This window comes from Crassostrea angulata, chromosome 1 (assembly GCF_025612915.1).
Source record: "Crassostrea angulata isolate pt1a10 chromosome 1, ASM2561291v2, whole genome shotgun sequence".
NCBI classification, from domain to species: domain Eukaryota; kingdom Metazoa; phylum Mollusca; class Bivalvia; order Ostreida; family Ostreidae; genus Magallana; species Magallana angulata.
Genome location: NC_069111.1, coordinates 32,855,614 through 32,871,033, shown reverse-complemented (window position 1 = coordinate 32,871,033; position 15,420 = coordinate 32,855,614). Strand labels below are relative to the sequence as shown.

Genomic DNA, 15,420 nt, shown 5'->3' with positions numbered 1-15,420 from the left:
GATTTAGTTGTACAGATTATACAGTACATTACCTGTGTTGTACAGATTTTACGGTACATTACCTGTGTTGTACAGATTTTACAGTACATTACCTGTGTTGTACAATTATACTGTACATTACCTGTGTTGTACAGATTTTACGGTACATACGTGTGTTGTACAGATTTTACAGTACATTACGTGTGTTGTACAGATTTTACGGTACATTACCTGTGTTGTACAGATTTTACGGTACATTACGTGTGTTGTACAGATTTTATGGTACATTGCCTGTGTTGTACAGATTTTATGGTACATTTCCTGTGTTGTACAGATTTTACAGTACATTACCTGTGTTGTACAGTCCCAGCCGTCTTCCAGGCAGATCATGACAGAGGAGCCCTGAACATCTAACAGATCTACTGTGGCCCCAGCTAGCTGCATGATGTTCTGAACCTGAAAATTAAAACAAAGGGATACAATAATCAATATTGTACTAAAATTCACATAAAAATCAATATAAAAAAGAAGGAAATACAGCAAGGTTCCTGGAGGTAGAAATGTCCCCATTTTCTCCAAAAAAGTTCTCAAATTCAATACGTGTACAAGATTTTGATTAACAGAGATGATATAAACAATGGCCCATTTGACATCCCCCCCCCCTCACCACATTCCCAAGAATTTACCTGCAGTAGCCATTCTGACTCCTCAACAAGCTTTAGGAAGCCTGTCTCTTGGGTGAGGGGAGCACTGGGTACACATGCCCTCATTAACTTCTTAAAGCTGGCCTTAACATGTCTAACTTCAAAGAAATCCACAGGGATAAAGTCACACTTGGGGAAGGATTCCACTTTGATTCCCTGAAAAAAGAACGCAGCAATAGTTTAAATCAGTTACTGTTTTACATGTAAAGGCTGTTGAATTACTTGAATTAAGATATTCAAGTACAAAGGGAAACAGTTAACAAGAAATCAATGAATGTTAAATAAAAGTAAGTATATACTGTATACATGTACATGATTTTTTATGTTGGGACATTTCAGAATGGTTTAACATTCATTGAAATTCAATGTTCATTTTAATCAATATTATCCACTGTATCCATAACACTGAGAAATAAATGTTCATAAAAAAAATTCTCTTATTTCTCTGATTGCTACCTAGTACCTGCTAAACCATCTTAATGTGTCCACCATTATAATATATACAATAAATCGTTCTTAATTCCATATTGATTTCCTATACAGTATTTGCTATCTATCATACTTGTCCTATCATATTTGGATGCAACCTTATACCTTTACATATCTATAATATGAAGCAACCCAGTGACCAATGTATTATTTTCATGTTTTGACACATACCCTTTCCCTCATTTATCACATTCATTGCAAATCAGAAAAATTATATTGAAAATAAATTTGTAAACTTTTAAGAAAGTCCTTTACCTTCATCTGTGTCTTCTCCCCCAGCACATAGAGTGCGACCCTCTTTAGGCCCTGTACAGAGGTGTGCAGTAGATCTGCCCTATCGTGAACTCCCCCGTTCTGATGTAATGCAGGAGACAGATGGTCCAGTGTGGCGCTGTTGGAGTTTCCCCGGGGTTTCTCTCGGATACTGCCAATCCGAGAAAATGCTGCAACAAGATCCCCGAGATGTTAAAGATAAATACTCCTGCAAACTAAAACCAAGAAATGGCCTTTCCTGGTACTGTTGTACTAGTCAACAGTTTTGTGAGAAAAAAAATTCTGTTAAATAACAGTCGCATTACATTATTTACCTCAATAATTTAAAGCTTTCACTTTGTCAGTTAAGTATTTAATTTGCAATATTTTATATGTTTTTTCATTATGTACATGTTAAATACTTGTATTTTTTTTCCCTTATAGTATTTTCTAATGAAAAATAATAAGTTATTTTTTTGCAATTAAATGGTGCTAGTAATTCAAAATTGACTAAATTCACACTGAATACATATGTTGACCACCAAGAAAAATACAGATACATTTTGTTAAAAAAATAAATGTTAGTTCAAGAACAAAAGGTTTATTTGTCAATCAAATCCTTGAAAATTTTATATTTTCTTTATAACATTCTTAAAAATTTAATATAAACCAATGCAAATATAAGGAAAAGGATAATGTGTACAAATTTTGCAGAATTTTTCTTTCATTAGTAAAAATATATCATCACCTGGTTTTTAAATATGGGCAAATGTCATTGTACAAAGCAAGCAGAAACATTGCAGACAGAGACAGGACTTTGCTACGAAGGAAAGAAAATACTGTCCTCTAGACCATTACCTTACAGAACTACAAGAGCATCTTAATCTGAATCACCAAGATGTTTAGCAATCTCTTTAATCTACCCCATTTGTATGCCAAACTACTGTCTTTCATCTAAACCATTCACTTTATCCAAACCTGACCAAATTTCTTTTTCAGGTTCATATTTAATTACTGTGGTTTCATCAATATTCGTTGAATACTAATTTTCGTGGATTTCGTTGTAAAGTTGATCCACGAAATTAAATGTTCATTGAAGTTCAATTTCAACTTGCATTTTGTATTGATAGGATCATTGGCAACGAAATTACGTATCCTTGAAACTGTGGTTTTTAGAAATTCCACGAAAATTGATACCCACGAAAATTAATGAAACCACAGTATATGTACATTGGCATTTAAATATATCTTTTCATTCACTAAAACATTCAACTGCCAACTAGATATCCACTAGTGTCTCCCAATCTACTTTTACTTTGTGTTCATTCAATCATTCCCTTCGAGACTAATTTTAACATATAGTTTTATTAACATGTACAGAATCCAAGTCAAGCAAATGCCAGCTAAAGCTGTAAGCCAAATACAAGAGCATTTTTAAGCCATTAATATTCATACATGGGTTGATTATGTGTAAATGCAATACGTTAATATGAAAATGCTGCTCTTGTTTAACTGCCAAATGAATACTTTATGAGTTTTCACACAAAATTTGAAGAAAAAAAATTTCACTAGAAAAAACTAGTTTAAATAATTCTGATTGTTGCATTCAAAAACTAGGTTGTGTCAAAAACATCAGAAAACATCATAAAGTGCATGTACAGAGCCCCCTATTGGTGACCCTGCACACTGCCACCTGGTGGTGACACAGCAATGCATGACCTGGATCATACATGCAACATTCAGATTATATTGGATTTATATACTTGGCCAAGCGTTCCTTAATGTTCGAGTCCGGCGTGGTAAAGTCAAAACTGAAAAGTACACCAACAGTGCTATAGTTTAACATTATGTCTGCAGACAGACGGTGTCAGAATTTATGTTTGGTTTGTATTTGTTTCCCTATATTTTTCTACAGAGTGCTTTAAAGTGGCAAAAGATAAATGAGTTAACATATCCTTAAACCATAGCAAGTGATAAAAACATCATGATTCTGGTCAAAAATAATTACAGGCAACATGATATGCATCATTTGCTAAGAGAAAATTAAAACCCGGTCCTTATAGTCAATTTTATACTTTCTGACCAGGGCATAGATGATATGAAACAATCCAAAATTGCACAGCATGCATTGTTCGTGTTGTTTACATAGACATGCATGCACATGAAAATTTACCAAACTCTAAAAATGAATTTAAATTACTTAAATAAAACATACACATATGTGAAAAAAATAAAGAAATTTTATCTTGTTAACAAAATTTACAAATTTTATCATCTGAGAAAAAAGAAGGAAATGCTTCTCATTCCTTTGAACATCCTTTGGACTTAATATTAAGTATCAAATTTGAAATGTGAAATTGAAAATATTGATAGCTGCAATTTGCTCTCCTTTAGTTTAAAAGCAGACATGTGCATTGGCAATCAAAACAAAAGGAGCCCATCAATTGGCCTCAGAATCTGTGATGAAAATTCAAAATGCATCAACATGCCAGGGTGAGAGGTAAATAATAAACCTACGGTTGGGGGAGCTTCGCGCCCCACCCGGCCGAAATATGTTGACAGCCCGTAAAAACAGGCTGCTTCTGCCGGTGACCGGGTTAGACTCGGCAATGGAGAACACAGAGTCACGAAAAGCTGACAAAACAAGTGACAGGGAGTCAAAATAACAGAACATAAAACATCGTGTTCACACAAACTAAACTTAAACTCGAACATTCCATGTATAAATTTATTTGATAAAGTGAAGTAAAGTGATTAAAAGTTAGTTAATAAGGGCAGACAGGTTAAAGTGCTGTGATTTTTTTTTCTGTTTTTACAATTTGTTTGTAATAGCCTAGAACAGTGAAAAGCATTTAGCTCTTCATTTATCATAGGTACATACTACCAGTATATCTTGTCAAGAGAAAACTACAAATTCTAAATCTCAATCTACCTTACTACAACTCCCCCTTTATCTTTGTGCTGAACATGTATTTGTGCACGAGCACATTTCTATTGCATTCACTTAGCTAACACTTTAAAAAAATGAAAGAACTACATCAAAAGACTATCTACCCTAATGCTACTAACATCTGTACAAAATAAACAAACTACTTTTGGTTCAAAAAATTATCTTCAATCAGAGTTAATCCTCGTCAATATTGAAGGGTTCTATATTTCCTTCCCATTTCGTAATATTTACTAGTTATGTTTTTATTATGAAATTTTTATCCTTTTCACAATGTCAAGTTTAAGGAGAGGAGTTAGAAAATAAAACAGGGGGAAAAAAGTAACACATGGTTATTTTGCAAATCTGATCTGAAAGAAATAATTAATCATCTACCTATGAACAAAATCACCAAGTAAAATGACAGAACTTAGGAAACTAAACCCCAAAGTTTACTAAAGTTACAAATGGAACAGCTAATGACAGTGCCATATACAGAGTTATCTTACCTGCTTTCACTAAGCACAAACCAATATACATATATAAAAACATTTAACTCTTATTTACAGATACAAAATATCATAAAATTGTAATTATCAAAGTGTTGAAAGACAATGTCATGTAATAAATAGCACATCCCATTAAAGCTTAAAAATTTTTTTACGGTGGTTTCCTTAACACAACAATTCTATTGAAATATCACACAGAGTGAAGCTTTCATTTTTTTTTCATCCGTATTATTATTTTCTCCATCTACCATTTAATATACCCTTACAATATGTATGCTAACAAAACACATGCAAAACAGTGTCCTCAACAATTCTGGTTTTGAAAAAATCTTTAAATTCATTTTTTTAAATGCCTGTAGTGTAATATCTAATAATACAATTGACTACATATTCCACTCTGACAAGAACCCATGCAGTAGCAATATTAGCATGTATACACCACACAAGTTAGAACACTTAATGGACATCAAATGCAGTCTATCTACAGTACAGATGCTCATAAATATGGTAAATGGTTGTCCGAGAAAAAAATCATAAAATCTCTCAAAGTACCTAATGTCCTATCCTAGGATTACATTTATTAAAAGCGACATCACATATTAGGAATGTACAGGTTATGTTTTAAATAAAGAGCAATCCATGTGTAAAACAATAGAACTCAGAAGGACAGGTTTATACAACAATGTCCCTTCAGTTACTAGTACACACTATGAGGACAGACCATTAACAAAACAAACCTGTACATCACAAAGGGAATACAATGGTGTACCTACTTTCTGTACAAAAATATTTGCAATTTTCATACATTATGGAATGTGCATACATGTATATGTACATGTAATGTAAAGATTCACATTAATGTACATACATGTATATCTTGTAGATATTGAATACATTTATTAATCATGAATAAGTACGACCTACATGTATATCAGCATGATACTTACAGGAGCTCTTTGGGTTGTTGATATTACGCAAGCTCCCTGTGGCGGGGTGGGACCGCCGCACCACCTCGGGGGTTTCTGGGAGGATATCCTGAACTCCACTGAGCATGAGCGAGTCTAGGCTGGTGAGCGAGTCACTGTAGGAGGGCTTGTAGGACTTGGTGCTGTTTGGTGTGGCGGACACAATACAAGAGAAGTATCGCTCCTGATGCAGCGTGGCAGAGATTTCACCAGTTGATGTACCTGAAGAAATCACAGTTTTCAAACCAGAGAAGAACTTGGATTCATTGTTTATTGCTTTCTTCAATACAAATCTTGTTTCTGACAGAAACACGAGTCAAAATTTTTTTTATAGTCTGGTTTTCTAATATATTTGCTCTGTGTTTAGGAAATACATTTGAAGAAATTATAGTATTACTTATTAGGTTAGTTACTGACTCACTACGGAAATATATTGGGTTGATCAATCTCATAGATGGCGAGGCGAAGCCGAGCCCGTCTATGAGATTGATCAACCCAATATTTTTCCGTAGTGAGTCAGTAACTAACCTAATAATTGTTTTGTTTTCCCGAGGACTATCAAGCGACATATTTATTCACAAATAGCGATGATCTAAGCAAAGCCATGTACAGGATGCCTAACATCTCGTCCAATTTATCTCATTTAAACTCTTCAAAATTTTCAATCTCATCTTTCAAATACTCTTTAAAAATCTTTGCTTCACCCATGTTTACTTACGATATTTTGTTGCTATTCAGTTTTAAATGTTTTCTCTATTTCCTCTGCAGAGATTTGAGCAAATTTCGACGCTGCCATTTTGTTCTGCTCCAGACAAAACAATGTGACATCATATTCTAAGGGCAACTACTCTAATTTTAAAATATTTCAAAGGGCAACTACTCCAAATACTTTAAGAACTTACGGCATGCGGCTTATGCATTATTAATACTATGAACTGTCGAAATGAGTAAGCGAAGCGTCGGCCAATGACGGCCATATTGCCTAATATTATTTCTCACTGAACAAATATAGAGATATATGAGGCAACCACGTGCTATGTTTAAACCAATGAAAGTGTGACATTTCAGTCCAAGGGAAAACAAATTAAACTTATCAGGCATCTGCGCTATCGTTTTTGCCTATGTTCTTCAAAAAGTCTCAAAAAAATTCAAAGAAACTTTCTATAGTTGCAATCAAACCTGTTGTAGGATCAGATTTCAACATGCCCATCAGACCACGACCATGAAAACCACTGGCCCTTAGTAGGAGAGCCTTGGTCCGAGGATGCCGCCATGTCACAACAGGAAATCTGAAAATAATTATGCAATCCAAATCTTAATGGATTAAAAATCATTTGTAATAAAGAAATTTAGAATATTTTCATTAAATCTTCAATTGCGGCACCAACATTCTTTACTTTCTTTGTTTTGTACTCATTACCTGTACTGTCTATGCGTCCGTGCAAATTTCCTAATGCTGTCATCTGGGAAGTTGGCAGGAACAACCAGGAGAGCAGGATAACTGAAATTTAATGAAAAGATAATTAACCTGCATGAGTTTCCAGATTCAAAGAAGGAAGTATTTTTTAATTTGATTTTATTTTCCGGTAACTCTACAGGTACCCAGTGTTAATCCATTCAGAACTGGGGCATTACCTTTTGGACACAGAGAAGTTGGAATTGATCGTGGAGACTCGGAATTGTTCCGTAGATTTCCCTCTCGCGGTCCCGTCTGAAGGATCTCCGAATCCCTGCCGTATGTAGTCCTGGTAACCAGGTCGCTCCATTAACTTCTCGATGACTTTGGGGTCAGACAACCAACTTCGCCCAAACTCTCCCTCATCAATTACTGTAATAAAGGCAATTGACAGATACAGTATTCTAAAAATATTGACTTGTAACATATCTATTTTGTTATTTTACGTGTCCATTTGACATATCAGAATTTTTTATAAATTGAGATATATCTTGTCTTCTTTGTTAACTTTTGACAGATTAATAATTCAAGAACTGATACACACTTGAGAGGTCATCCAAGGCTTCACTGGCAGGTCTGTCCGATTCACTGTCTGAGCCTGCAGAAGATCGTGGCGACATGCTACGTCGACTCATTGGGGGAGTAGGCAGTACATATTTCCTCTTGGGTGCTTTCTGTTTTGCTATCCCTGCCTTCCTTGCTGTTCTCATGATTGTCTTTTTAGCAAAGTTTCTAAAATAAAATGGTGATTTTACAAACTTTTCTTGATAAACAAAACATATGTCTTGCAAATTGTGTGTATAAGGAACTAATGACTAACTTGAGAGAGGCATTCTTTTCTATAGGTTTTAGCATGGCACTTGGTTGGGTTACTGCTTGTCCAGCGAATGCAAATGTCATGAACACGGTTGTTGGACTGCGATATTTGGTGGACAGCTTACGGAAAGCCTCCACATCATCAGGACTTACTTCCTCGTCAAATGCGATCTTCATCAGCTGATTCATTAAAAAGTAAATGATCACCTCAATATAAGGTTATTCCTGTCATCAGAAAACTAAAAACATTTTTTAGCATATTTTCAAGTGAAACAGGTAGTGAAGTTTAGATCAAACTTCTATTTCCTTACATTTCTGATAATTATATTTGACCAATGCAAACAAAAACATGAAATGAGCCTTGTTAATCCATTCATGATTTTATAAATGTCTGAAATATGCATTCCATATTTCCCATCTATATGCATATCTAAGATTTTTTTGTCTACAAGTAGTTCATCCTTTTAATTCTTTCTAAACACACCTGAAATATGCAGGCCCTGAGCTGGAGCCCCTCCTTGGGGAGCTGGTCTATGTGTGGTGTGTACTGTAGTTTGACTAGTTTCTCTTTTGTGAGGGTGGAGATGGGGAACGATCGGATCACTATCTGCTCACAGGCTGCAAAACAGACACACATAAACATACACACATAAACATACACCAAAAGCTACTAATAGTTAACACATAAGGCGACATAGAAATGAAATTCAGGTTCTCAGGCAAAATTTTTCAAAAATAGATGAAGGGCCTACGTTAAATCTTTTAATATCTTTTGATATTCTAACTTCTTCAATGAACCTTTCAATCATATAAAATGTTCATGTAACAGGATAGACATACTTTTATAATATTAAGATTCATAATATCAATGTTATATTTTCCTGTCCAATGGCCAGGAGCTAATTCAAGGCAGTACTGTATAAAGCTAATCTTATCTAGTTGATAGCAAGAGAATTCATAGCTAATCTGAAAGCTGATTGATTCAATTCCGGTACAAGAACATGATTCTTACCGAGAGGATCACAAGGAGTGCCTTTGAAGATGATTCTGTAGTTGGTGAGGGATATAGCGCCCTCTGCAGGTAGGAGTGTGGGACCCCCCATGTTCCCTCCAAGCCCCTCCTCCCGGCCGTCAGGCAGCAGGTACACCCTTAGGCCATCTATCACAACCTCCTCTCCTGGTAACAGGGTCGGCTTCAAAATCTTGGGCTGAAAAAAAACCCCATTGTTTTGAATGTCATCAAAATCTTTTGTATTGTATCAGTTAGAACATGCATATATGTTCTACTATCTATCGATCAGCTATATAATTTTCTCATAATGACTTAATTACATCCAAACTTTGAGACAGTTAGAATTTGCTTCTTTTTGTTTCCATGACAGTGAAAGCTAAGGCATTTATCATGAATTCTATTTTAATCGTTAAATGACTTACCTTTTGTATGGGAGGTAACCTCTTGCTCTCTCTGTTAACAGCCTCCAGGGTCTCTATGTGCATTGCCACCACCCCGGGGATCATCTGGTGGAGGGACTTGATGTGTTCTTGTGTCACCCGGCTATCATTGCACACCTTGTCCACAAACCGGGTCACAAACTTAATCACGCTGGCGCCCACATCACAGATCTCCATTTCATCATACCCACTTTCAGCATCGATACTTTCACTGTCTGCCAGACTGAAAAACATAAGGTACAAACATATTTTACATAAGTTATTAAATTACCGTAAGAAAAATTTCTGTTCTTCAAAGAAGCAGTAGAAAATTTACCCTTTCTATACTTTTGACCATGCCTGCTAATCTTCTTTGATAAATTAATGTAACCTGTATTGGGCTTGCCTTTTGTAGGTTACATCCTTACATCTCTTTCTGTTTTACTGTGTACCACGATGCCTTACATTGTTGGTACCAGTACATTTCCACTGGTCGCTATACCTGAAGGCCATGTTGCCTTATCTTGGTGTTACATTGCAGTTGCTTGCTATACTTGAGTGCAATATTGCCTTAATTTGAAGCTACATGTATGTTGCAGTTGCTTGCGATACACAAGGGAAATGTTGCTTTAACTTGAAGCTATGTTGCAGTTGCTTGCTATACACAGGGGATATGTTGCCTTACCTGGAAGCTATGTTGCTGTTGCTGGTGCTCTCCCAATCAGGAGACAGGGCCTTCATGGTTTTCTGCGTCTCTAGGGGCACCCTCATGTACACCATGCGGTTGGCGTAGTGGATGGCCTGACTGTAGACGGTCGACTCCTCATTGCTGATCATCTCTGCCTTCTTCTCCTCACTCAGGGTCGGCCACGTCCGTAACTGAATACCAAACCAATTGGTAATTCCATTTCATACATAAAGCATAATTTTACATGACTAGAGTGAAAACTATTTCTGTCATAATACATGTTTTGATGTGTATTTCTGCCAGTTTGCGGGGGAATATTTTTTTTTATTTGTCCAAGCCTATCAAATCACACAGATCAAAGATAGTAAAATGAAAACCAATGAAATGGTAATTCTAGGAGAGATTTACCTGTTCCGCGGCTATTTCCAAGGCCCCCATCTCCCTGGCACGATAACTGGATCGCTTCTCCTGTGTCACACTCTGTCCATTGCAATTTTTACTGACGTTCAATTCACTGTTCTGAAATCCAAAAAGAAATGTTTATTTTGAAACAAATAAATAACTCCAAATGAATAGTTTCAATACAATGATAAAGGAAGATTTTAAAAGAAAAAATACAGAGCAATAATAGTATAAAACAATAAAGATAGAATCATTTTAACAAGATCTTGGACTTTCGGTGGGACATAACGATCTATTTCTTACATCAAAACAAGTTAAATATGATGCTGATGTTGAGTGAAATATGCATAGATTGTCTAGTCTTAGCTCAAAAGCCAGACAAATCTTGTTGATTTCAAAGAGCCATGGCTGAGTGGCCAGAAATGAAATAGACAGGACTACGTCACATTGCTGTTTGACAGAACTACCCAAAGTCCAAGTTCCTATTAAAATGGTTTTAAAATTAACTTCATATGAAATTGAGAAAAATGGGGCAAATCTGACTAAAAAATGGAAAAATAAAATTGGTGTACATGTGTAGTGTCTGTTTAGATGTACTGTAGAATTATTATAAATATCCACAAAACATTAATTTCTGTAGATTTTGAGGAACATTTGACAACTTGAATCAAGATGGCATATTGTGTGTGGTACAATGATTACAATTTTTTGCTCTTATCAACAAGTAATTCACAATTCAAAGTCCCTGAAATCAGTGACATTTTCAACTCACAAAAATTCAGAAATAAAAACTCAATTCATAAAAATTAACCCCACAAAAGTTTGTATTCAAAGCACTACTGTCCTCTATAATGAACATACTTTGTGGGTGGGGGAGCTTTGGAAACTGTCTCGTTTATCGCCGACGTGGTTCTCCTCAAAGTGTGGTGCGTACAGCTGCTGTATCTGTTTCTGGACGTCCAGGTAGAACGCCGCCTCCCAGAACTGCATGTTCTGCCACACAGCATGCTCCTGTACACAGGTGTAGGCAAACTGGATGATCCCCGTACACAGTCTCTGTAAACAACAGGTAAATATCACACCGGCTCATATTCCTCTATAATTATTACTTAATCATATTAAAATGTAGTTGATATTGGTTTTGCTGTAAAAACATTATACAGAATCATCAATTCAAATATCTAACATTAACTTTATATAATCATACTGTATCACAGACAGTAATATCTAAACTGGTCAGACTGCACAATTTCCCTGATGAAAAAACTTTCAAAACAGTTTGAGTGAAGAATGTTACTACAAACATGTACTAATTGTAAGGACACATCTGGATATACAGAATGAATTACCATTGTAAGAATATTTTACATCATTTGGTTCCTATAAGAATCTATTATGAAAGTGAAGATTACAGATCACTTAGATGAAAGATGTATGACTGTAAACATAGAATGTTACGAGCCTACTATCCTTGTTTTTAATCTGTCAGACTTACCCGATAGAAGGTTGTGGCCAGAGGCAGTATGGCGGCAGCCACTCCATTTTCGTCCATGCTTGAGTCGTTCTGTAGGCAGCAGTTGAGAAGCTTGACTACCAGATCAAACTGCTGGTGTTCCAGCACTGCCCTGTTAGAGCGGATATGATAGCTCAGCTCCTGGGTCAGAGCCAGACGAGCCACTCGACTCTTGAGAGCCCGCAGGACAGCAGGGAATATCTGTGTAAAAAAATGTTATGCAAAGTTTCCACTAGGATTTACTTACTTTAACTTGACATTTTCAGGACTCTAAGTTTCTGAGAAGGCTAAGTCCCATCTTAATTTGATGAGTCCCAAAAGAATTATGTTTAAATTCATATGTGTACAGTGTGTTATGCTTAAATATATAGGATTTGTTAAGGCTTGCTGATTTTAAAAATACCTAATGTCTCAATTATAATGTCATAACTGAAAGTTATAAATGAAAAAGGTATATGATATATAATAGCATACTCGTTATACTACAACTTACAATTCTTGCATCTGAGATTTTGTTGTCAAACACAAAGTTGATGCAGTTCCGTAGAACTTCTAGCCGTCTTGCATTGTTGTCCACAATTCGCTGTCTGTCAACAAGAGCTGTGATTGGTGTTCCCATGGGAACGATCCTCACTTGGTGAGGTCGCAAAGGGATCCTGTTAAACAACAAAACTGTTTAATGCCAGTACATAGCAGACAAAGAAGGTACATGTCTAAATATACCTCTCTTCTAATCAGGGGATGTCTGAACTTACTAAGCAGAATAAATTGATCTAAATATGATGATGTGTTTATTTAAAATACAGAAATCAAAAATATATCAAGTCTGTGGTTGACTAGTTCATAATTTTAAATGTTTGTACATGAATTTAGATTATTAGTTAGATAATTTCTCTGTAGATACATGTACCTACTTTAACATTGTATCCCTGTACAGTTTGGTTAAAGAGAATAACTTAGTAGTTTTCAACTTGCTCCATTTAAAATTTGCCTACTGTGAATGAGTGCAAATAAGACAATTTTGAACTAAAATGGGTGAAAATTTTTCGTGTATACAGTTGAATACCCGGTAGTTTTATTTTCTCTCCATGTACTTACTTATTAATGTTTTGCTTTTCAATGCCTTCTCTCAGGATTTTGTGCACATTTTCACTATCCAAGATAGGAAACGGTGTCTGGTGGATTCTGTTGTATGCCCCCTCGGTTGGTTTGGGAACTTTCTGTACATAGGGCTGTGGGTTTGGACTTTCCTACAATGTAATATGTATTGCAATATGTCAAATTATTGAAAAAATTCAACTTTAATTAAATCCCTATAACAAACCAGAGGTTCAACATTCTTTTAATTTCACCATAGGCATTTTGTAACTTTTCACAATAGTTTTCTTGTATTCAAAAGAAAAAGAAATTCCTTGGGCATATATATAAAACATTTGGGCAAAATGTGAAAATTTGGCACATTTTCGACAAATTTTCATGGGTTCTCATAGTTAAAATTGATTACTTTTGAGATGATCCCTTAAAAAATCGAAGAAGTAAAAAATTATGTTTCAATCTAAAAGTAATTGATATTAACGTTAAAGAACATGCAAGAAATTTTATCAAAATATCTAGGGTAGAAATAATTAGCCTCGCCTTGTTAAATGGTGTAAAGCTGTGTTCAAGATGCAAACAGACTGAACACTGACACTGACTTTACATGGAAACTTACATTGGTGTGGAGCTGCTTGGCCAGATCTTTGATGTGTTCCATAAACTTGTCTGGGTCTGCAGACTCTACTGTCAGCTGGTCATGGATGTTTGCATAGACCTAACAATTCACAAAAATACACTCATATAGCATGAAGTGGTATAGCACAATACACAGTAATCAATGGACCTAAAATTATCTTCTATTCTGTAAATAATATGGCAAAATGGCATTGAAAACTGTGGAGAACTGTTGAAGCACTGACCTCATCAAAAATATCACAGGCTCTGTAGGGGTTTCCCCTCTCAGCCACAAATGTTCCAAAACCCATTCCCTCCAAGACTCGTACGACGAATTCAGCATCCACCATTCCTCTATGGCCCAGAAAGTTTGCCTGGTGAACAAATAATCTAAACCATTAACAGATTCATATAACACATTTGTCTAAGATTTGGGCCAATCAAAAAAGATCACACTCGTATGAAATTTTTTTCTCTTCAAATTTGATGAATATTTTAGGATTAAATACTGTAAATTCCTAATTAAACAAGAGGAATTAATATCCGCCTAAATCGCATGAAGCCCATCTCGCGAATTTCAAAAAAAAACAAAACATATGTTAACTACATGAAACTTTGAAAAAATTTCGACATTTGCGATTTGATGGAAAACTGTTGAATCGCAGAATGAAGTACTCGCATAAAATAAAGCAGTTTACCATTTCTGACTTCAATTTAATATTTTTCTCATATTCTACCAAATATCACATCAAGGTTTAAACATTTTTATCGTGTGTTGTGTGTCTACTGATACAGAAGGTTTTAACTTTGGTATTATGTTAGTGTTCATACTTTGTGGAAGGTGATGAACGGTTCTGGGTGTATTCTAATCACAGTCAAACAGGATCTGTAGCCTGTCAGGAGCTCAGCAAAAAAACGAATAAATATTGCACGAATTTCTTTATCCTACAATGAAATAAGGTCAGTTATTTTTAAAGAAAAAAAATATTGGATTATTTCATTTCCATTTCTTTAACAAGAATAAACATTATTTCTATTATCGCAGTACATAAAAGTTCAATTGCAAATTGCATCTAACCCGTAAAATCAAATCAACATTAGAATCAATGATCAGTACTATTAACAATATAGAAGTGTGCTTCACTATCTAGACAGTACCTTTTGTTCCAATGAAGGAGGTTTCTTTGGTGAGGGTGGAGGAAATGCATAGTCGGCCATCAGTAAGTCAGCATTCATCACCTAGGGAACATTCAAAAATTTCTTCTAAAATATTTTGTTGAAAATCTGCATCTGTTTTAGCAAATGTCCTCTTGATTAGTCTGTATGTACATCAAAACTTCCAATAATTAATTGAATGTAAAGTAAACAGTAAAGTAAACAGTAAACAGTAAAGCCATCTTCTCTCCTCATCTAAACTAACCAATTTAACCAAATTATCCCCCTTTTCAATTACACTGTACATGTATTGCAATATAACATTAATTTAGATCTCCTTTGGATGTTAGAATGAATTTCTTTCAGCAATTAAAAAAAAGTTCATTGATTTGTGAATGATCATTATAAATGATTTTGTTAGTATC

The 15,420-nt window shown here is 35.2% G+C and overlaps 1 protein-coding gene across 6 annotated transcripts in view; it reads right to left on the bottom strand.

The window, feature by feature from the left end:
* Window positions 1-15,420, bottom strand: part of LOC128176043 (myotubularin-related protein 13-like) — a 35,997-nt gene that overhangs the window by 7,439 nt on the left and 13,138 nt on the right. For 2 of the 6 annotated variants that reach the window (XM_052842060.1, XM_052842072.1), the window contains 24 exons: window positions 14,999-15,079; window positions 14,672-14,785; window positions 14,086-14,214; window positions 13,842-13,940; window positions 13,229-13,380; window positions 12,624-12,786; window positions 12,113-12,331; window positions 11,479-11,673; window positions 10,624-10,734; window positions 10,213-10,406; window positions 9,531-9,771; window positions 9,109-9,304; window positions 8,581-8,714; window positions 8,101-8,276; window positions 7,825-8,012; window positions 7,460-7,652; window positions 7,245-7,325; window positions 7,004-7,113; window positions 5,807-6,046; window positions 3,942-4,058; window positions 3,188-3,235; window positions 1,428-1,615; window positions 666-839; window positions 331-435 (listed from right to left, as the gene is read on the bottom strand). In XM_052842060.1, coding sequence (XP_052698020.1) covers window positions 331-435; window positions 666-839; window positions 1,428-1,615; window positions 3,188-3,235; window positions 3,942-4,058; window positions 5,807-6,046; window positions 7,004-7,113; window positions 7,245-7,325; window positions 7,460-7,652; window positions 7,825-8,012; window positions 8,101-8,276; window positions 8,581-8,714; window positions 9,109-9,304; window positions 9,531-9,771; window positions 10,213-10,406; window positions 10,624-10,734; window positions 11,479-11,673; window positions 12,113-12,331; window positions 12,624-12,786; window positions 13,229-13,380; window positions 13,842-13,940; window positions 14,086-14,214; window positions 14,672-14,785; window positions 14,999-15,079 — 3,648 coding nt within the window. The remainder of the gene's footprint in view (window positions 1-330; window positions 436-665; window positions 840-1,427; window positions 1,616-3,187; window positions 3,236-3,941; window positions 4,059-5,806; window positions 6,047-7,003; window positions 7,114-7,244; window positions 7,326-7,459; window positions 7,653-7,824; window positions 8,013-8,100; window positions 8,277-8,580; window positions 8,715-9,108; window positions 9,305-9,530; window positions 9,772-10,212; window positions 10,407-10,623; window positions 10,735-11,478; window positions 11,674-12,112; window positions 12,332-12,623; window positions 12,787-13,228; window positions 13,381-13,841; window positions 13,941-14,085; window positions 14,215-14,671; window positions 14,786-14,998; window positions 15,080-15,420) is intronic. The other 4 variants (XM_052842089.1, XM_052842097.1, XM_052842081.1 and 1 more) reach the window with 3 other exon arrangements.